This window comes from Notothenia rossii (assembly GCF_949606895.1).
Source record: "Notothenia rossii genome assembly, chromosome: 4".
Lineage (NCBI taxonomy): Eukaryota > Metazoa > Chordata > Actinopteri > Perciformes > Nototheniidae > Notothenia > Notothenia rossii.
The window spans coordinates 41,455,601-41,477,712 of record NC_136902.1 but is presented as its reverse complement, the minus strand read 5'-3'; the positions used below and the strand labels follow the sequence as shown (position 1 = coordinate 41,477,712).

Genomic DNA, 22,112 nt, shown 5'->3' with positions numbered 1-22,112 from the left:
CCTGAAGCTCATCCCCGCTAATTTGTGACAGCGCTTGACGGAGGGGAGTCCGTGACAGACTTTTAGGGAGGCAGTTGTGCGAGAGTTGTGGTGGAGCAGTGAGGGGGGGGGGAGGGTGGAGAGCACACTGCCAGTTCAGTAGCGGAGATATCAACCTGGCATCAAACACCATGGCACATCAAAAGGAGACGCTCGCCTCCTCCCTGTGCCTCACACTTTATCTCCCCAACCCCTTCTCTTCCCTCTGTTAGCAAGGCTGATGTCGCCCACTCCCGCTCCAGGAGGGGGTGATGCAAAAGCTCTCCAGTCTCCCCTCTCTCCCACTCGTGATGGGCTTGGCACGAGAAGAAAGAGCAGTGAGAGCCGTGTAGGGAGAGAGAAGGGTAAACCCTCCATGTTAGAGATTTACATTGTGACATTAAAAGCCAGAGTTGCTGGGGGCCGTTGCCAGCATGGCGGGGTGTAGTTTCTCTATGCCAGCTCCCTGTCTTAGAAAATGGTCGCCTCAGACAGTGCCCAGAGAACGTCCATTCTTCTTCTGTAGACTTTGTGCATGGGGAATGTAGCAACGTCTGAAAGACAATGCTGCCTAAAACGTTGCAATATCTCCAACAGCCAGCAGGGGGCGAGTCCTCTGCAGAAAGGAGTTTATGAGAAAATGACCCTACTTTTGATTTCTTTCATGATTCAAGATGTTCCTTGGTCTCAATCACTATTGTTGAGTCTTTTTAATGCAGCTTGCTGTCGAAGTCAAATAGAGCATACAGATAGTACTCTGTTTGTATCATAGGGCTCTATGTTGCTTCCATACTGAAGAGGATTATAACCCAGTGAATTCCTTTTTGAGATCTAAGATTAATAGTCCGAATTATTACATTATTCTCAGAACTCCGTCAATCAGAATTCTGACTAATTTCAGAATTTAAAAAATGTGGCCCTAATCGTCTTCAGTACTCCCACACCTGGGCGAGTTCCTCCACTGTTTGGATATCATTATGTTAGGTCTAGCAAACAAGCAAGAACCACAGGAGGTCCCTCACTGGTACATAAACAAAGCCAGTGTTTAAGAGCAGGACTAGGCTGGGTCTCCCTGAAATACTAGTAGCTCAGTTCTTCTTCATACCTTTCAAGAAAACTGTGTGTAGTAAGTCATCACTGAAGTCTCTTCTGGTGCAGCCGTATGCACCTGAATGACAGGCGTGATGTTAAGATGCATGATGGGTGAGAGTCTCCCCTCAATTTGGTTGTACAAACGGGACTGCAGAGGTATTTCATGATTATTTATCAACAAAAAGCCAATGCGCCATTTGTAAAAATATTAGCAGCAGCTTTAGTAATAGAGTGGTGCAGTAATCAGTCCTAAAAACGCAATTAGTAAACATCGTGCCACTTCCTGTTCCCTCGCCTTGAAGTCGAGGTTTTATGAACATGTTTTGTGGTTAAAGCCTGAAATAAGTTATGTTGGTAACACACACAAAGCTGTAGTGATGAGGTAGTGTATTAATACAGGCCATTTAGGAGTCATTACTGTAATAGTTCAACTTAAATTCACATATTAATGTCAAACCACCTCTCGGAGTGAATTATACAAATAAAACCCCAGTGTGGGAGGAAAAAGCTGGACCCTCATGCTTCTTTGCCTCTTGTTCTGTCTCTCCCTCTCCCTCTTCATCCTGCATCTGGTAATGCTTTCAAGTCATCCAAGCCTGGAAGAAAACCCAGCAACATTTACGCGCATGGTTGGACACTGTTTGTTTTGTTCACCTCCCAAACCCTCTCCTCTCTCTTTGTGCCTCCCTCATTGTGTTTTTCTTTCTCTCAGACAATCCAAAATAGAAAAAACACTATTTACTGGATTTGGTTGATGTATGGCTGGTTGACCTCCTCCTACAGCGGGTCTTCACAGGAGATCACATGCAGGAACTGTTAGCTTCATCAGTATTCTGAGAGAGAGACGCTGCAGCATTTCATTCACCCCCCCTGCTCTATGTGGGTGGGATCTGCAACCTGTACGGCACCGGCCCCTCAACTGAGACCCCCACCCACCTGGAATACCGGGGGGGGGGGGTAACACACCTTTTGTTTTAACTTCAAAGCCTCCTGCCCAGTGTCTGAAGGGAGAAAGCCTCTCAGCCTCTCCCAGTGAGAGGCCTCCTTTTTGGGCTTTGTATAACCACAGACACACACACAGTCACACACACACACACACAAAGTCACACACACACACACGCACGCACGCACGCACGCACGCACGCACACACACACACACACACACACACACACACACACACACACACACACACACACACACACACACACACACACAGACACACACACACACAGGTAGCCAGCTGTGTTGCTAAGGGAGTACATGTATTTGTACCCAGCCACTCTGAGCCCACTAGTTATGGGGTTCCGCTCCATTTACCTGTGGTTATGCCTTTGTTACAGGAAGCAGTGCACTCAGGAACAAAGGAGCGCTTTGAGCTTTTCCTGCACCGTGTTCTTTCTGTCTCACTGGACATCATGCATGTTAGGGAGCCATTTAAAGGTTTTTAAAGATTTATTCTGAAACAAACTAACAAAGACAAATTAACCCATCTGGTGGTTTCCAGGTTTTAGACTTTTTCCAGAACAGTAGGAGCAGGAAATTCAGTTGTTGTTTTTATTAAATGTGAAAGCATTCTGTAAAAAAAAAAATCGTCTTAGTCACACGTCATTGCTCTTTCCTAAAAGCACAACACGTCCTAATGCTTCCAACACCTGTTTCAAAACTCTCTCTTTGTCAACCTAGTGGTTTATCATCCTAGATATGTATGTGATCTAGAACAGTGGTTCTCAACTGGTGGGTCGCGGACCCGTTTCGAGTGGGTCGCAGATGTGTGAGAGAAGAAAAATAAATTGAAAAAATTCCTTTTTCTTTTTTTTCCGGCAAAAAGTCAAACTTTTATTTTGAAGGACGATTGCCTAACGCTGTGCATGCAGTAGACCAGGGCTATTCAACTACACATTCAGTTGGGCCAGATTTTATAACTACAAAATTCAGCTGGGCCAGACATTCAGCGGCCTGTAAAAAGCGGGTAGTGACACATTTTAAACCAACACATATTACTGCGATGAAAAACATGCAATTTTTATTCATTTTGTTCATCTAACAAAGGTAGGTCAAAAAGTGCATAAAAACACAACAAATTAGCATTAATTTAAAAGAATCTGAAAAAAAAGTGCACAGTTGTAGCATTACATTTGTTTGCTTTAGAAGTCAAATATTCAGGTTTTTTTTTTTTAACCAGGCAAAGTGCATTTACTGAATACAATAATAGCAGTCTTAATAAATGTCCTCACATACAAAGAAAACAGCTAAAGAGCTCCAATGCAACACAAAGAGGTAGTACTGTAGCAATATTTTTTCACTTTTCAAGTAACAACAAAAGAATCATACGTTTTGGTCACATTTGACCCAGACACATTACAAAGTGCATTTAAAAGAATACAGAAAGAACTGTCAAACCCTTCAGTGCACAAACCCATAACAAGGGATACGGGTAACTATATGAATGAATACTACACTACACGTCTACTATAGTAAACTAGGTGCTTACTATCACCTCATTTGTGATTTGTCATCGCTGACTTTCTCAATGGGAGAAGGGACATTTTTTGTTTTGAACAAGAGCAGTGATTTTTGGCTCCTAGGATGTCAATGCAATCCTAAGACATTGGTGAAGAGTGCTGTCAGTCAGGGAGCAGCGAGTGCTACTTTTGATTGAGTTCATGTGTGAAAAGCTTGATTCACATGTGTATGTTGATCCAAACATACTGAGCACACAGATCGCTACTTTCTGAACGTTAGGGAACTGCTGTTTTTTGACATCACTCCAAAACTTCGCTGGCCCGTTAGTGCGCTGCATGTCAATAAGTTCCAGTGTATATTTCCCCTTGTCGATGCAGGGGACCACTTCCTTTGCTCCGGTTGATACGTCCCCCTCTATTGCAACAGTGAAGGGGTCTCTGGCAAAGCCCATCATCACGTCTGTGGGCAGAGCAAGTCCATCCAATCGACCGGCAAAGTTCTCTTTCAACCTCGCAATGAAATCTGTCATCACATCCGTGATTTGAGCCGGAGATGTGATGTGTTTGGGGAGCGTCGGAAAATGCAGCATCCGACCCGTGCTCAAGTCGGTAGCGAAAAGGTCCGGCTTGACTTGGATCTGCTCCACTAGATAAATGACCGTTTTGTCTCTGTTTACGCTTCAGAGTTGAGAGAGACATGTTTTAGAGTTGCTATCATAGGACCACCGTTACTAGCACCACTAGATGCACTTTCAAAAAACGTGCTGCGTTGTGGTTTGGTGGTTTCTATGCAACGCGGAGTGTTGCGTTCATGGTCTGTACTATTGTAGGAATTTGGCTACGGGAGGCTGGGCCACTCGGGAGTTGGTTCTGGGCCGCATCCGGCCCGCGGGCCGCCAGTTGAATAGGCCTGCAGTAGACGTTGGACTGGAAGTACCGGAGACCATAAACGGGTTTGAAAAATTCTGTCACGTAGTAATCATCTTCTCAATAAAACATCTTTGCTGATGTTTTTTCGAGTCTTCTGGCCAATCAGAATCAAGATTGTTGCCGGAAGTCCCTACGGAGAATAACTTTGCGGTAGAACTATTCTTTATACATCCATGGGTACAACTTCAGCTACAAATGAACACATAATGAAATAGGACCCCCGGTTTGATGATTGACAGGTCACAGAACAATGGCGGCTATCTACCCTTACCCACAATTTAAAGTAAGTCACAAAGACTATCTCCTCTTTGCTCTTCTCTCTGTGTGGAGCAGCAAGTTCAGCTGTCGGAACAAAGTGAAAAACAAACAATGGCATCAAATATTATGAATATGTTGGGTAGTAATAGATTTATTTATTTTCTTCTCAGAGTGTACCAGAATGCATATTTTATATGTTAGTATTTCTAAAAATCTCCTGGGGTAGAATACACCCAGACCCCCCCCCGCTGGGGTTGGGTTTTCAGCATGTGTGCCTTTTTATGTTAGTTCAGCTTTGATTCCATCATCTCATTAAACCTTATTTAAAAGCATTATTTTGTTCTGTGAAGGGATATAAGGGATATATGCACTGTACTTCACTTTCATTCATATTATATGCTGAAAAGCGTATATATCACAGCACCATTTTTTGTTTGAGTGGTTCAAAATTTCGGGTCGCGATCTATTGACTAAGGAAAAAGTGGGTCCAGAGGCCTGACCAGTTGAGAACCACTGATCTAGAAGATGGTGTGTGTGTGTGTGTGTGTGTGTGTGTGTGTGTGTGTGTGTGTGTGTGTGTGTGTGTGTGTGTGTGTGTGTGTGTGTGTGTGTGTGTGTGTGTGTGTGTGTGTGTGTGTGTGTGTGTGTGTGTGTGTGTGTGTGTGTCCAGTATATCTAATCTTATCTAATTTTGCGACGATAAATGTCTTAGCCTATGTTTAATCAATCAAAAAACAAGTCCAGTTCAGGAGAATCACAACATCACTGTCCAGCCTGTCTCTCCCCATCTCTCTCTCTCCATCCCTCTCTCTCCATATCTCTCTCTCCATATCTCTCTCTCCATCTCCCTCTCTCCATCTCTCTCTCCCCATCTCTCTCTCTCCCCATCTCTCTGTCTCTCCCTATCTCTCTCTCCCCATCTCTCTCTCTCCCCATCTCTCTCTCCCCATCCCTCTCTCCCCATCCCTCTCTCCCCACCTCTCTCTCTCCCCATCTCTCTCTCCCCATCCCTCTCTCTCCCCATCCCTCTCTCCCCATTACACTTAGAGCTCATTTAAATAACGTTATATGCTGCTGCTGGATATCTTAACCTGTAAATATGACAGTGTTTATTTTCAGAATGAATTCATATTTTGTATTTGCTGATAATCTAAATCTAAAAACTAACTTGTAACTAAAAGCAGTCAAATAAATGTAGTGGAGTAAAAAGTGGAATATTGGCTTCTGTTAAATGTTTCTCTCTGACTCTCTGCAGGGACGTCATCAAGAGAATAGACCAGTCAGAGTTTGAGGGCTTCGAATACATCAACCCCCTGCTGCTGTCCTCAGAAGAGTCTGTATGAAGGAGAGCAGCTCCCCCCGCCCACCTCCGGGCTGTCCAAGCTGCCGTCTCAGCCAAACCCAGTCACAAGCCAACTCTGAGAGGCGAGGATGAGGAGGAGGAAGAGGAAGAGGAAGAGGAAGAGGAAGAAGAAGAAGAAGAAGAAGAAGGAGGAGGAGGAGGAGGAGGAGGAGGAGACGACGACGACGACGACGACGACGAAGAAGAAGAAGAAGAAGAAGAAGAAGAAGAAGAAGAAGAAGAAGAAGAAGAAGAAGACCAGGTAGGACTCTCCCTCTGGACCTTGTCAACAAGGCTAAGCGACTGGAGACAGTTCCCTTCCTGGACCGTTGTGATTGTTTGTTAGAAACTCTTCTTTTCTTTACGAGGAAAACAAAGAAAATGGACTTCAAGAACATTCCCTGACGTTTTGTTGTCTTGTCTTTTGTCCTCCGGCTTGGTTCCTGTCCTCTCTGAATGTCCACCGTGGTGTTGAAAGAGAGCCGTTTCATGTTGTGCCTGCCACCATGAACACATCTCCGCCCGCCTCACATCCCTGGATCAATATGACAGTTCTGAGGAAGAACTTGAAATTCTACGTGCACTTTTTCTTTTCTTTTTTTTATATCTTGTCGGGGGGGGGGGGGGGGGGCGACGCCTCACACAACAAGAATGTACAATGACAAAGGAAAATAATAAGTTATTATTGTGTAATATAATGTAGGTAGTGACTCCAGGATTGACGATGCCTTTTTATTGATGCAAGTGGCACATTTTCATCGTAACCACAAACATTTATTTTGTTATCTTTTAGGATTTTCACATAAACGGGAAGGGGGGGGGGGGGGCGGGACACACGTACTGGGAGACAACTTTTTATTTAAGAAGTGCCTCAAAAATCATATTAATTACCATGGCTCTGATTGCACTTATCTCTTATTGAAGATGTTCACACATCATGGCTTCAGAAGGTCAACTGGAACCATGGCAACTAGCATGGTTGGTCCAGACCATTCACATTTTATGGGTGAATCAATTTATTGGATGAAAGGTAGCACAACACTGAATCTTCTTATCTTTAATTAATCAAATCCGTGTAGAAACAGTTCTCTGGGACGGATTTATAAGAGTAGCATCTAAGCTAACAGCAGACTACAACTAGGGTCAGTAAGAGACATGATGAAATGTCACAGATGGGGGGGGGGGCGGGGACCTTTACAGTCCAATGTAAAGTTGTGTACAGGCCGCAGCCACTCTCAGTCCAGCAGCTCTTCGAGGCAACAGTTGGCTCTCTGATGTGGCTCCTCTTCAGAAACAGAGCCTCCACAGAGAGGCTGGGTCCGGCTCAGACTCTTCCTCTTCCTCACCAGATTCCCAGCGGGACTCTCTGCAGCTCGGCGAAAAAACCGTGGGTTATGTGGCAAAGTTTCTTCGTTTCCATTTTGGGCTCATTGTGTTTCCGTCCCCGCTCTGAGGCTGGCTTCACACGGGGCAACTACAGCCCAGCGCTGCTTATTACATTGTTCCTTTGGTTTTATGAGTTCAATGAAAGGACTCAACTCTTTCAGTCACACATCCTGTGAAATGATACATTATATTTAAATGTATTGTTATTTTTACATGGTTTTATTTCTAAGAGAAACTAAGGACAGAAGAGATCCAACAGAGTGGGTGCAAGGAGCACAGAGCGATATCTTTCACCATAAGGAGAAAACACTCTCATTTGGCATGTGTGATTCTTTTTAAATGTAACACTGAAGGACACAAACTTCATTATAATAACTCAAAATAAATTATATTTCTTATGATATTTCTGAGTAACAACTCAGGTCATCTCATAGACATAATGTGAAATGTGACCCATTCCACTAAATACTAAAGTGTAGAATTGATAGGATGAGGAATAACAGGAAAAGAGTGTTGCTGAGCCCAAGGTTGACCGGACATTATTCGTAAAACCTAAACAGTCCAAAAAAGAATTGCCATCGGACCAAAAAGCCTGTTTTCCCCGAACAGATAACCATTGCTTCAGAAAGTCTCCCTGCAACAAAGAGAAGGACATTATTATATCATCTCAATGCAGAATAACAGCTTTGTTTTGGAGACTGTAGCATAGACACGAGGCGCCCTGATCTGATTGGCCAGTAGCTGTCGCCTTCATTGCTGAGGTTCAGGCACGAGGAGTAAGATTGGTTAGGCCGAGGGTCAAAATATCACATCAAGCCAATCATGGGTAGAGAAGGTCGGGACATGCCTTCACCGTCATGCTGCATGTTAATAAGTGTGATAGATGGTTGTTTGTTTTGGGACAAATGGGCTTTCGGTCCAATGGGAAATTTTTAAGACCCTTATAGGGTTTCTAAATAAAAAACATTGGAACAATAGAATGGCAGAGCCTCTTCAGACCAGGCCTGGATTCACAAACTGCTTCCAGACTTAACCATATGCACTTAAACAGCCAGGAAATAACTGTATTTTATATTAACAATACTGCCAAATAATAATAAATAAGACGCCAAGAAACGTGAACACAAACCCCCACCTCACCTCACCTCAGATTCTTAGTCTTGTTTTTTTATGATTTGTGTTTTAATCGAAATTATGATTTCTTATTTGTTCTACTTTTGACTATATTTTAATGTAGACCTTTAATGAACACTGATGCACTGAGCAGTTTGGTTAAATGAAAAAGACAGATTGTTTCTATCACACAAACTAAGGTATTGACAAGATGTACTGTATTGGTATTTGTATTCTTGAGTTCGTGTGAGCTTCAAATGTGGACGTTTTTTGTTTTGTTTTCAATATTTTCAGTGAGGAAGAAGTGTGTGATTCCCCGTGTAAAGCCAGCCTTACCCTTGGTGCTGTTGGGTCATTCCTTCCTGTTAGAATGCATCAAATCAAAGTGTACATCTCCACAGCTATGCACAAGCCATGATTTCTTTGAATAAAGGCGTTTCAGGCAGGTTTAACTCCATATCCTGCCTCCTTTATGCACGGCAGGCAACATATTACTGAGCACATCTTGGAGACGTGTGCTGTTCTAAGGTCGAGATCAAATCTGTGAATATCAACTACAAGCTGGGATTAAAGCCCCGACAGAGAGGAGTCATCGCCTCTGAAGTGAGCTTTGTGTTCATCTCCACGTCTGAGCAGCGCAGCTCTCTATTGGCTGAGTTTTAGCTGATGAAATCTGACCCGTGCTAATTTGATAAGCACATAATAGGATTAATTAGCTGATCCTGAGTCAAATGGTCTCAGTTAGCTGTAGGGCCTTTACGGGCAGCGAAGAAACAGATAGAGAGATGAGAGATAATAAAACCGTCACAGATTAGTCCGCGACAACCAACCAACCAACAGACACTCACTTCAAGAAGAAAAAAATCACTTTACATTCGAGGAAGCTTCCTCCGTCAACCCCCCGAACTCCGTCTCATTTGCTGCGTTTTATTAATGCCATGTTTTGTTGGTCTATTTGCACAAACATTAGTGGCATTGTTTTTTTGTTTTTTCCTGAGGGACCAATGGATGAACTGGGAGTCCTTGACATCTCTTTCCAGAGGAGTGAAGGCCATCCCAAATCAAATAAGACACTCTTTATCTGAAAATGAATGAAGTCGCTCCATGATTCTTGGTGGGAAATCTTGCTGGCTGGATATGCTTAAATTTGCTTCACCACATCTTTGTAAATATGTGTAATTATTAAAAATGATACTGGTTTTCCGTGAAGAGTCCCTTTTTTTTTGCACACGACGGCAGAAACATTCTTGCAGATGCTACAGTTTTTAGTGCGTGTGTGTGTGTCCAGTATATCTAATCTCATCTAACCAGCATTCACCACCTCACACCATGTTCTGTGGTTATTTGAGACGGAGAAAATAACAGTGAACACTTGAGTTAACGTTAGCTCAGCATGTTTCTCGGATAACTTCAAGTCCAGACATGCAGTTAAAGTTAGTAGAGTAAAAACCACAGGGATTTTTAATGTGTTTTCTCATACGTTGCTTCAAACTGGACAGAAAGTCAATTAGGACAGCTTCTGGCATCTGTTTTAAGGGATACGATGCAATTACAAGAAACCAAGCTAAACGTAAGTACATACAGAAATGAAAAATCAAATATAGGTCCCGTCGTTTATAGACATTTTAATACAGAGATGTTCAATATTATACCTTTAAGCAGTTTTAAAAAATGTTTCTATGCTTGAGAAGATCAAATCAAAAATACATGAAGTGGTTAGCTTAGCTTAGCATGAATATTCCCAGCGGGAGTAAAAGCCGTGCTGTGTCTCTGAAGCTCTCTGTTAACACACTTTAATTCATCTGTTAAACATTACAAGAGACACACATCTATAACATTACATTCAATTCATTTCAACAGCCTTTTTCTTTAGCAGCTTTGTGCCTAGTTTCATTTTGTTGTTTGTGAGCAGAGCAGTCAAAGCGCCCTGGTGTCAGTGTCTTCAGTTGTGAAACTTCTTCCAGTGTTCATGTCTGCTGTCCAAAGAGGACCTGTCACTTTGAGTCAGGACCCAGAGTGGAGGAGGGCTCCGTCAGTGTACCATCTGATCCTGTGTGTGTGTGTGTGTGTGTGTGTGTGTGTGTGTGTGTGTGTGTGTGTGTGTGTGTGTGTGTGTGTGTGTGTGTGTGTGTGTGTGTGTGTGTGTGTGTGTGTGTGTGTGTGTGTGTGTGTGTGTGTGTGTGTGTGTGTGTGTGTGTGTGTGCTGTCCTCTCACCAGCTCATGTCCACGTTGACCTCAGACAGACAGCGGGCCAGATGGCCGTCACGCTCCATCTGTGTGGAGCTGAGAGAGGAAGAAGCAGATCTGTTGGTGCACACTTTGCCATCGGTTAAAAACAAACTAAAGACTCCAAGTGATCACATCCAGCGTGAACCTGCTGTACTGACTGTGTGAGTGTACAGGTGAGGCTGTGACACACACACATTTAAAGCTTCAGTTATACTATTCAAAAGCTTTGAATGTGGTACCATCATAACCCTATGAATAAATGGAAAAGGTTTTGAATGGCTTAACACAAACAAATATATATTGAAGCTGTCAGTGTTAACGCTCATATTTCATCTGGAAACCTAAATGCATTAAGGAAGTGTGGGAGATGATTGACAGATACCGCAATATGAACATCACCATACAATCAAATACCCTTTGCAGCGCATATTATACATTATACAATATATATTATGTATTGGCATTGCAATCCCAGGGAATGACAGCACCTTTGCCACAAGCTATAATAAAGAATAAAACACTTAGATGTATTTGACTGGTTTGTCATGCAACACCACTCATTTATTTGTAACTAAACACATATAGAGTTTAATCAAATTAAATAAATGTGATTCAAATGGCAGAAAGCCTACATTCTCAAAACATGTGAAATGATGGAGGAGAAGGAATCCTGATGTTATTCCTGGTTAAGGAACAATAAGCGATAACTGTGTAGCATCACTCACCCCACAGTGAACTCCAGCAGGCACATGGGACAGCTGGGCAGCCCCTCCCCTCCTGCTGCAGCTCCAACAGTCCTCAGCACCCCCTCCTCTTTATGCTCCTCCACCCTCTGCAGAGAACCCTTCCTCCTGCCCCCCCCCTGCTCTCTGTTGAGCGCTCCAGTCTCTCCTTCTTTCCTCCACCTATCTCCCCCATCACCTGAGGGTGTGGTGGGTGATGGTGTCTCCTCCCAGCTGTGGAGGGGGGGCCTTGTTGTTTGGGTGGGGGGTTCACTGGGCCTGCAGTGAGAGGACAGCACTGAGGGCTGCTGCTGCCTGAGAGGGGAGGGGGGGGAAGGTCTAGGGAGGGGGAGCACCTCTCTACTGAGGTCACACCACCGCTGCTCCGCTACCCGTCCAGTTGCAGGTCTCTGAAAGAAAAAGTCTTGTTCAAACTGAAAAATTGGAAAAAAATTGAAAAACTTGGGACGGATGATTATGTGTTCTATCTCAAACATCAAATAATAAAGGCTGCTGTGTTCAGGAGGGTCTCATCCTTTCTGTATTACCAGAGAGTGGAAACTCACTGTACTGCTTCTACACTGTCAACATTCAATCCATCATCAGAGGTTTGATAAAGGTTAGCACTTTAAATATAAAAGCTTACTTCCTAAACATAATGACATCACTATGTAACATTTGCGCTTCTATTGGCTTGCGCTCCAACACATTGTACGTGATAGGCTAAGGGACGGGACATCTCTAAGCTGTTGACCAACCACTACAGAGCTGGCCGGCTAACCAATCAGAGCAGACTGGGCTCTGGTTTCAGACAGATGGTGAAAAGAGGTGCTGCAGCACAGGCAGTATGAGAACAATAGAGAGCTTTTTGAACATTGAAGCATGGAGACATGTCCCGGTAGAGACACTACATACTGATATACACCTGAACATCAGCAGGAGAGGACTCTTTAAAGTAGAGACACTGCATACTGATATACACCTGAACATCAGCAGGAGAGAGGACTCTTTAAAGTAGAAACACTACATACTGATATACACCTGAACAACAGCAGGAGAGGACTCTTTAAAGTAGAGATACTACATACTGATATACACCTGAACATCAGCAGGAGAGGACTCTTTAAAGTAGAGACACTACATACTGATATACACCTGAACATCAGCAGGAGAGGACTCTTTAAAGTAGAGACACTACATACTGATATACACCTGAACATCAGCAGGAGAGGACTCTTTAAAGTAGAGACACCACATACTGATATACACCTGAACTTCAGCTGGAGAGGACTCTTTAAAGTAGAGACACTACATACTGATATACACCTGAACATCAGCAGGAGAGGACTCTTTAAAGTGGAGACACTACATACTGATATACACCTGAAAATCAGCAGGAGAGGACTCTTTAAAGTAGAGACACTACATACTGATATACACCTGAATATCAGCAGGAGAGGACTCTTTAAAGTAGAGACACTACATACTGATATACACCTGAACATCAGCAGGAGAGGACTCGTTAAAGTAGAGACACTAAATACTGATATGAACCTGATAATGAGCAGAATATGGCCCCTTTAATTATGATGTGTCATATGTGTCAATCGCTCTCCATGTTGTCAGAGTTACCGACTATGTTTATAAAAATGAATATTGAAGATATGTTTTGGAGTTTTTTAAGCAGCTTGAATCATATTCATTTGGATTTAAAATGTATCTTTATTTATTTATTAAAGAGGTACATTGTATTATGTAATATTATTTCTCTTGTTTTAAAAAAAATGTATTCTTTTAATTCAACTGTTCAAGTTTTATTTGAATAAATGCATGATGTTTCCAAAGTTGATGAGTTATGGTGATAAATAATCGTGATTTCCATATTGACCAAAATAATCCTGATTATGATTCTAACCATATGTATGTAAAACCAATGTGTATTTTATGTTTTTCAGATTTTTTAAAAGATGCACACACATCTGACAGAGCGCTCTCTGTGTGTCTGTGGGAGAGGATCCTGATCACCTGGAGCATGACGACACACACCACTGCAGCGTATGCAAGCACACAGCAGGAACATTGGAGAACATTTGGAACGTGGCGTGTTCTCTGTAATGTGAGTGTTGTATGAGTTTCATCATGTGGATTATGAGGAACCGTACCGCTGCAGACGGAGGGGGAAGAGGAGGAAGGTCCCAGAGCTGGTCCTCCTGCAGAGCGCTCCTCAGAGCCATCGCCCACAGCCGCTCTGCTGCAGGCAGCTGCTGGAGGCTCCACCATCCCCCAGGAGGAGCCTCCACCCTTCAGCAGATGGGATACAAAAGGAATCTATTACAATACGTAGTCACACAGAAAACTAATGTATTCATTAATGTAAGTATCACATTATACAATTAATGTAACCTGTTACTTTCAGTTACCTCAATTTCAAATGCAATGCAAATAAATACAAGAGAAGAAAATGATCGTTTTAGGTTTTTTTAATCATATATAAGACAACAGGAAAATGTGACCTTAGAAAAGAAGAAACCAAGATATTTAGGATCAGAAATGATCTTATTAATAGGAAAACCTGCCTTTCATGAAGCATATTCAGGCAGTAGTCTATTCACCAACACTGAAACACATGAGCACATACTGCAGATTCAGGCATTAGGCGTATAGATTCAGTCTTAAAGTATTAGCCTACAGATTTTTTTAAATGTAGCATTAATCTGATGATGCATTTGTTATGTAACTGTAAGGGAATGCAGTTGCCTTTTTTGTATCCTGATTAGGTTATCCTGTTACATGTAATCACCATATACTGTAACATATCATATTACACACAGTACTCCTCTCCTCTTATGTTACTGACCCTGAGAATCAGAATCAATCTCACACCACATGTTGTGTGTATCACAAGAGTTTTAATCTGATCAAGAGTTTTTCAGATGTATAAAATCCTGATTTAATCTTCTGATACCCAACTTGAATGGTGATGGCTTTTATTATATTTTTTTTCTGTTGACTTTATTTTTTCTATTTATTTTTCCACGTTTATTTATATAGCATCTTTTAACACAATGCAATTCAAAGTGCTTTACAAAAATGAAAGACATTAAGAGCATTAAGAAACATATTATAAAATGATATCTAGAAACATTCATTTAAAAGCAATGATATAAAATGACATTTAAAAACACTCATTAAAAAGCAAAGATAAAAGTTACAGTGCAGTTTAAGATATTAATATATCAATTAAAAGCAGCAGCAAAAAGATAAGTCTTCAGCCTGGATTTAAAAGTAGTCAGAGTTGCAGCGGACATGCAGGTTTCTGGGAGTTTGTTCCAGATATTTGGAGCATAATAACTGAACGCTGCTTTACCATGTTTAGTTCTGACTCTGGGGACAGAAAGCTGACCAGTTGAAATCAATTATTTGACACACAGGAAGCCAGGGTAAAGAATTCAGAACAGGAGTGATGTGATCCACTTTCTTAATGTTAGTGAGGACTCGAGCAGCAGCGTTCTGAATCAGCTGAAGCTTTCTAATAGATTTTTTAGTGAGACCTGTGAAGACACCATTACAGTAGTCGAGTCTACTGAAGATAAAAGCATGGACAAGTTTTTCCAAATCCTGCTGTGACATTAGTATTTTAATCCTAGATATGTTCTTTAGATGATAGTAAGCTGATTTAGTAATTGTTTTAATGTCACTGTTGAATCTCAGTTCAGAGTCCATGACTACACCTAGATTTCCGGCTTTATCTGTTATTTTGAACATTGCAGACTGAAGCTCAGCGCTTTCCATTGTTCCATCCATTGTTCCATGTACTTACTCAGTGTTTGAATTGGAGCATAGTCTCCTGGTGAAATTGTTATGCACATTTTTGTGTCATCCGCATAGCTATGGTAACTTATTTTGTTGTTTTTCATTATCTGAGCCAGTGGTAGCATGTCTACGTTAAAGAGAAGAGGCCCCAAGATGGAGCCTTGAGGAACCCCACATGTCATATTTGTCAACTGTATTTACCTTTAGAAACAAAGTTGTTTCTGTCCTTTAAGTAGGATTCAAACCAATTTAGAACTGTTGCCGAAAGTTCCACCCGGTTCTCCAGTCGGTCTAGTAATATGTTGTGGTCAACAGTGTCAAACGCAGCACTGAGATCTAATAATACTAACACTGAAGTTCTGCCACTGTCTGTGTTTAAGTGGATGTCATTGAAGATCTTTACAAGAGCAGTCTCAGTGCTGTGGTTTGGACGAAAGCCTGACTGGAACACATCTCAACAGTTATTTAAATGCAAGAAATTACTCAACTGTTGAAAAACAACTTTTTCAATGATTTTACCTAGAAATGGGATGTTTGATATGGGCCTGTAATTGTTCATTACTGAAGCATCTAGATTATTCTTTTTTAAGAGCGGTTTAATGACTGCAGTTTTCAGGGCCTGTGGAAAAACACCTGAGTGAAGAGACTTGTTTACTATATGAAGTAGATCTGAGGCCATGCAAGGAAAAACATCTTTGAAAAATCCTGTTGGAATAATATCAAGGCAGCAGGAGGAGGATTTCAGATGTTGAATAATGTCCTCTAGGTTTTTATCATGAATCTGATGGAATTGTGTCATGGTGATTTTAAGTGGACACAGGGACAAAACATTTGCTGTACCTGATACAGAGGCACTGACTGCTTGTCTGATTTTCTGAATTTTGTCAGTGAAGAAGGCAAAGTCATTGCATGCCCTGGTGGATAGAAATTCAGATGCTACTGGCACTGGGGGGTTTGTTAGTCTGTCGACTGTAGCAAACAAGGCATGTGCGTTGTTTTTGTTTTTGGCAATGATGTCAGAGAAGAAAGAATGTCGTGCAATTTTCAATTCCAAATTATAAAAGCCAAGTCTCTTCTATGTATTTTAAATCTGTAAATATATTATTTATGAAAGTGCTCTTGTGTAAATCACAAAGTAAGAGAGAGGAAGATGTAAATCCAATCTGTGTGATTAAAAAAGTTAAAATGTTATTTTTAGGGCCGGGACTCGATTAAAAAAATGTATCTAATTAATTAGAGGCTTTGTAATTAATTAATCGAAATTAATCGCATTTTTAATCACATATAAATATTTGACCTGAGAACAGTGAGAAGCAATTTATTTCACATGGATTTTAGTATACCATTGAATAATTACTGAATACATAAGCTTAAGCAACAAAACATTGTTTATTTTGTTCAAGGTGGTACTTAACCAAAACCAACAGAAAAGTGCAATTTTTGCCATAAAGTGTAGCAATAGCATATTTAGGAATATATTACATTTCAGAGATTCAGGTAGCCTATAGGTAGGTAGACCTTCTGTAAACTATAACACTTTGTTTTTTAAGTAAAACACAATACTTTCAAGTACATTCAGAACATTGGAAACCCTGACTATTAGAAAACATCTCTCTGTTGCTTCAGAGGCCATAACAGACTTTGTTGATTTACCAACAGTTGATTTAAAAAATCTAATCAATTTCAGTCCAACTCTCTCAATAACCTTGGCCAAAACAATAAACAGTTCAACATAAAGTGCCAGTTGCACCAACAACGTAATAAATAGTTCAACATAAAGTGTACCATTTAAAATAAAATAAAAAAGTGCCAGTGATTAACCTCAATCCCTCCTATTCTTCCAATATCCTGATGAAAAATAAAATCTCTCTGTTGCATAGGCCACTGTTTGATCAACGCGAATTGGGTGTGGGTCCTTGTACTCCGAGTCGGGCTAACGTCCACGCTAGCTTCCACGCTAGCTGCTATATGTTTTGCATTGAGGTGTTACTTGAGGCTTGATGTGCTGCGGTGATATGCGAATTCCTTTTTGCATAATTTGCAAACAACCGTGCTCTTATTGACGCTTCCATCGGTCCGTTTTTTTAAAACAAAATGTCCCATTCACGGGGCCAACCAAAGCGATCTCATCAGCTTCTTCGTTCATGTTTGACTATTGTTCACTGTGGTTTGTTGTTGTCTGAAGTCATGAACGTTAGTTGGTGCTCCAGTATAATCGGTACCCCTGAAACTCATCCAGTGAGAAACATTCCGCGGTGCAAAAATAAGTGCGATTAAAATGCGTTAATTTTTTTAACGCGTTCATTTTTGTTTAATTAATTAATCTTAATTAACGCGTTAAAGTCCCGGCCCTAGTTCTTTTTAAAAAGAAAACTGCATGACATGTTGAGCCATCCAGGTGCATAATGACCACTGAATGGCAGGTTGATACTCTGGTGACATCTGAATCAGGATTGGTTGCCGTGCCTGTTGTCGTGTTATTATTGTTGAAAGGGCTGCACAATTAATCAAACATTTCCTCAAAATGTTTATTAAATTATCCCAATTGCAGGAACACAATATTTGTTAAAAGGCAAAACATTTGTACATGTATTATTTTGAATTGTGGAGCTGCAGAGATAACCTGTTTTACAAATCATTTTCTAGAGACTTTGGTAAATATATTTTCTTGGTACATATCCTCTTCAAACGTCACACCATAATCCCTTCATCTATTTTACAATGATAATCACAATTATGATGCAAAAACTTATAGAACTTTAATGCTATACAAATACAATTGGTATTTTTTAAACTATATTTAACCGGATGAAGGATTTTGGTCACGGACGGCTGGATCTTAACTTTTCAGAGCAACAAGCTGAGCTAGCTCGGTTAGCAGGGCCGAACTGCCCTGGAGAAACACATGAAACTAATTTATTCAGTGTTTTATTCAGTGTTTGCTTTGGAGATTTGATTGTGATTGGTGGTTTGCTGTGCATGCAGAGCCTGCATCACTCACTCAAGCAACCCTGACATGAGTTTTCCTTTTGTAGCAAGCAGCAAAATAATTGTAACATGACGTGTTTGAGTTAATTTGCCTACTAAATATCGCACGTCCTAAAAAAAATATATATATATTTTTTTTAATCGCACTTCCTGCGATGTGAATATCGCGCATGTGCATATCGCGATTATCGTCACGACGCGATATATCGTGCAGCCCTAGTATATAACCAACATGTCAATACGTTTCAGTTGTTGTAGTGTATTGGTCTTTTGTAGAGATTTTTCATTTATTCTTTATATTATCCTATTGCTTGGAGGGGGAGGGGGGGCTCCAAATCATAATCTCTCCTAGGGCACCAAAATGTCTAGGGCCGGCCCTGTACACAGGACATCTGTTCACTGTCTGTCCTGGGAGAGGGATGCTGCTCTCCTCGAGGTTTTTAAAATGTTTCCCTGTTAATTTTGGGTTACTTTGAGAGTTCTACCTTTTACACTGCGAGGGTCTTAGGTCAGAGTGTGTTGTATAAAGTACAGATTGTAAATCCCCCTGCGGCCAATTTGATCATTTTAAAATTGGGTCGATAAATACAAATGTAATGGGTTGATGGAATCTGTGTTTTCTCCTTTAGTGCAGATTCTGGGCTCCACATCTGACCTCTCAGTTATTTGAAATCTATATGTGCATTCTAAAAGCTGTCAAGGAATTCCTTCCATCTTGGATCAAGCCTTAAACGAATGTAGGACTTTTAGTTTCACCTTTGCAATATAATAACGAAATAGAACTGCACCTTCTTTGATACGCTTTATGTTCCTTTATTGTTGCCAAAGTCTCATAGAAGAAAATCATGTCTATGACTAGAGCTATTATTGTAATTAATAAATACTATTTCCAGCACAATTTAAGTAACTAACTACATAGTCATTGTATTATTGCAGGGGTGTCAAACTAAAATACACAGTGGGCCAAAATTAAGAAATGGGTACTAGTCGAGGGCCAGACTGGTTCAATGTTTATTGCAAAACTTATTGAAATGAACTTATTGCACATATTAAACCTGGAACTAACAAAGCTTAAATGATTGCCTATAAAAACAACATTAAATAATCAGTTGCATTAATACCTTATGGCTCTATCTGCAGCTTTTCCAGAGTCATTTCTTATGATTACATTTTTCCACAGGCCAACAACAGCTTAAAAAAAACTATTTCCCTCAAAGAAGAAACCAAACATGCCCTGTTGTCGTGAGAGAAAAAGTGCAGAAGGAAACATCCATTGAACTCAGTTTGCTGCTCTGTGATGCTAGTTCAAGCAGATACTTGGCATCTCATCTTGGGTGCAAGCTCATCAATGTTTGGGGCCAGGCGCTGAGCTGAGGAAACCTTCAGGATTGAGTGAAGGTGTGCGTGCAATATACCGGCGGGCCAGATCTAATAGTAATTAGAAATTATCCTGCGGGCCAAAATTAAATCCACCAAGGGCCTGATTTGGCCCCCGGGCCTTGAGTTTGACACATGTGTATTATTGTCTCATGAGGGGCTGATTTGATAAGTGTCCTCCCACCTTTTCCTATGACCATAAATATGGTCTCAGCTTTCCTTGACGTTTTGAGAGGGGAATTAAAGAGTATTTTTAAAACCAAAGTTTGTTGTTGTTTGACGACCAACATGCCACATTATTCAGGCTTGTATGTAGAAGGTCTTCAGTTAGGTCCTGTATGCAGTGGTCTAAACGTAATCAAGTACATGTACTCAAAGACACATTTGAGATACTTATACTTTACTTGAGTATTTACATTTTTGCTCCTTTGTACTTCTACTCTACACTACAATTCAGAGGTAAATGGTGTACTTTTACTCCACCACATGTATGTAATACCTTTAGTTACTTAGATCTGGATTCATTATGTGAAATATAATCAAGTGTTAAATCAGACTTTAGTTCCACCTGGAGTAAATTCACAAGCTACCCTGCAGTATACAAAGTCATTCAAACTAACTGCACCTTTACCAGCTTTGAGAACACTTTAATGATCATCCATTATAAAACATATCATATATGTTATTCTGAAATTGACCAATCTGCACAATGACTACTGTTACTTTTGGTAGGCTACTTTAAATATATTTGATGCTTGTACTTTTCTACATTTAGTTGACATTTTTGATTGCAGGACTTTAATTTACCAGTGTATGAGTAACAGATTGTTCCTACACTGGTACTTTTACTCAAGTACAGTACTTTTACTCAAGTACAAGATCTGAGTACTTCTTTCACCTCTGTCTGTTATCATGTTCTTCCGCTAATAACCAATACAAAATAACAGTTATGTTTGAATGGAGGTTCGTTCTCTAGTTTGGCGTTTCACTTTCCCCGCAGACAAATACGTTATTTAAATCCCTAGACAAAACTGTGGAACATGTATGAAAACAATATATATTCTAAACTTCTGCACTTTTTTAATGTGATGAACATGACGCTAAACACCCACCTTCCCGTCGGCGCAGTGCTGTCTCTGGGGAAGGCAGGACTCCTCCGCGCGGTCCCACTGGGACTTATTTCCGGCTGTAGCTCTTTGACTGACACTTTATTCCGTTTAAGTTTAGATTTGGAATATTTTTCAGCCATTTCTTTGAGTTATCTTTAATAACATGTTCGAACATTCCGCGCGAGTGTGAGGAACCCGGATGCAGATGGAACTTCCTCTTCTTCTCTTCGTCGAGCAGCTTGAATTTGAACACCGCTTTCTGCGAGAACGGTTCAGCGGTTCTGCGGCTGCTGCAGCCGCAGCAATACATGGAGCTTAAACATGTAGGAAGCTGTAGGAATTTGTACTTCCAAATATGGTCAGAAGAGAGTGCGCCCAAAACGTGAGACGCTGACGCAAGGATATTTAAAGAGACATGGGCCCTTTCTCATTTCTCTAACTCCCCTCCTCGACTCCTATCCTCGAGACTTAGTCCCGCCCACAGGAGATGCGAGCGGAGGAGCCGAGGAATATGGCGTTATATTTGTGCCTCTATCCTGAGCACGCAATGAAACATGTTGAGCCTAGAAAATGTGATTGAGCGCACACTTGAACATCCTTGAGCACAGAGAAATATATTTTCTTTCATAAAACTCCTGCTCCGTGCGCAAGCAGACCGCTGCACGCGCTCTCTCTCCCTCGCTCGCTCGACCTCTCCACCCTGTGCGCGCTCAGCTTTGCCTGCCTGCTCGCTCAAGTTTTCACAGCGTTACAAATGTGCCACAAAACCAACCAATCGGAGAACTCGAGAAGGTCAATTCTGATTGGCTGGTCCAGCACCATGTAGAGAGAAGAGTTGCGACAGCGGATGTCCAAAATGCTTGATTGTCACATGGTTCAGAGAGACTCAGAAAGTTCCCGGAAGTTTGTGGCGGGCCATTTGAATCACGATTTGAATGCATTAATAACAGAATAGAAATGCAATTGTTGGTAGTTATTGGTCAATAAAGGTTTTGATTTGCAATATGTATACAACATATCGATATGTGTATGTAGTTACATCAATGTGTTGTGAAAATGTGCTAATATTTGAGGATTAAGACCAAATAAGAAGTACTTTATTGATACCAATTGGGGAAATGTTTACGCTGCAGCAGCAAAAGACAAGGCATTGTACATTAGACAGTTAAAAGACTAGAATTAAACAATCGAAAATGTAAACATCTTAAATAGAAATAACATAGCATTACAAAAAGTAGAAAATATACATGGATAGTGTGAACAGCTATCTT

General features: G+C 41.1%; 2 protein-coding genes across 3 annotated transcripts in view; one reads left to right on the top strand and one right to left on the bottom strand.

The window, feature by feature from the left end:
• prkcz (protein kinase C, zeta) overlaps positions 1 to 9,802 on the top strand; it is a 183,747-nt gene extending 173,945 nt beyond the window's left edge. The window contains exon 15 of the mRNA XM_079673749.1: positions 6,017 to 9,802. Coding sequence (XP_079529875.1) covers positions 6,017 to 6,104 — 88 coding nt within the window. The 3' untranslated portion in view covers positions 6,105 to 9,802. The remainder of the gene's footprint in view (positions 1 to 6,016) is intronic.
• Positions 7,993 to 21,270, bottom strand: LOC307035735 (uncharacterized protein). 2 transcript variants are annotated; one of them, XM_079675396.1, is made up of 6 exons: positions 20,845 to 20,979; positions 14,131 to 14,171; positions 13,717 to 13,855; positions 11,558 to 11,964; positions 10,818 to 10,886; positions 7,993 to 8,123 (listed from the first exon to the last, which is right to left on the bottom strand). In XM_079675396.1, exons 2-6 carry the CDS (start codon positions 14,142 to 14,144, stop codon positions 8,111 to 8,113), a joined length of 642 nt encoding a protein of 213 aa, XP_079531522.1. In that variant the 5' UTR covers positions 14,145 to 14,171; positions 20,845 to 20,979; the 3' UTR covers positions 7,993 to 8,110. The 2 variants fall into 2 exon arrangements, with proteins under 2 accessions (XP_079531522.1, XP_079531521.1); XM_079675395.1 differs by lacking the exon at positions 14,131 to 14,171 and having other exon boundaries at positions 20,845 to 21,270.
• Positions 21,271 to 22,112: the final 842 nt, after the last annotated feature.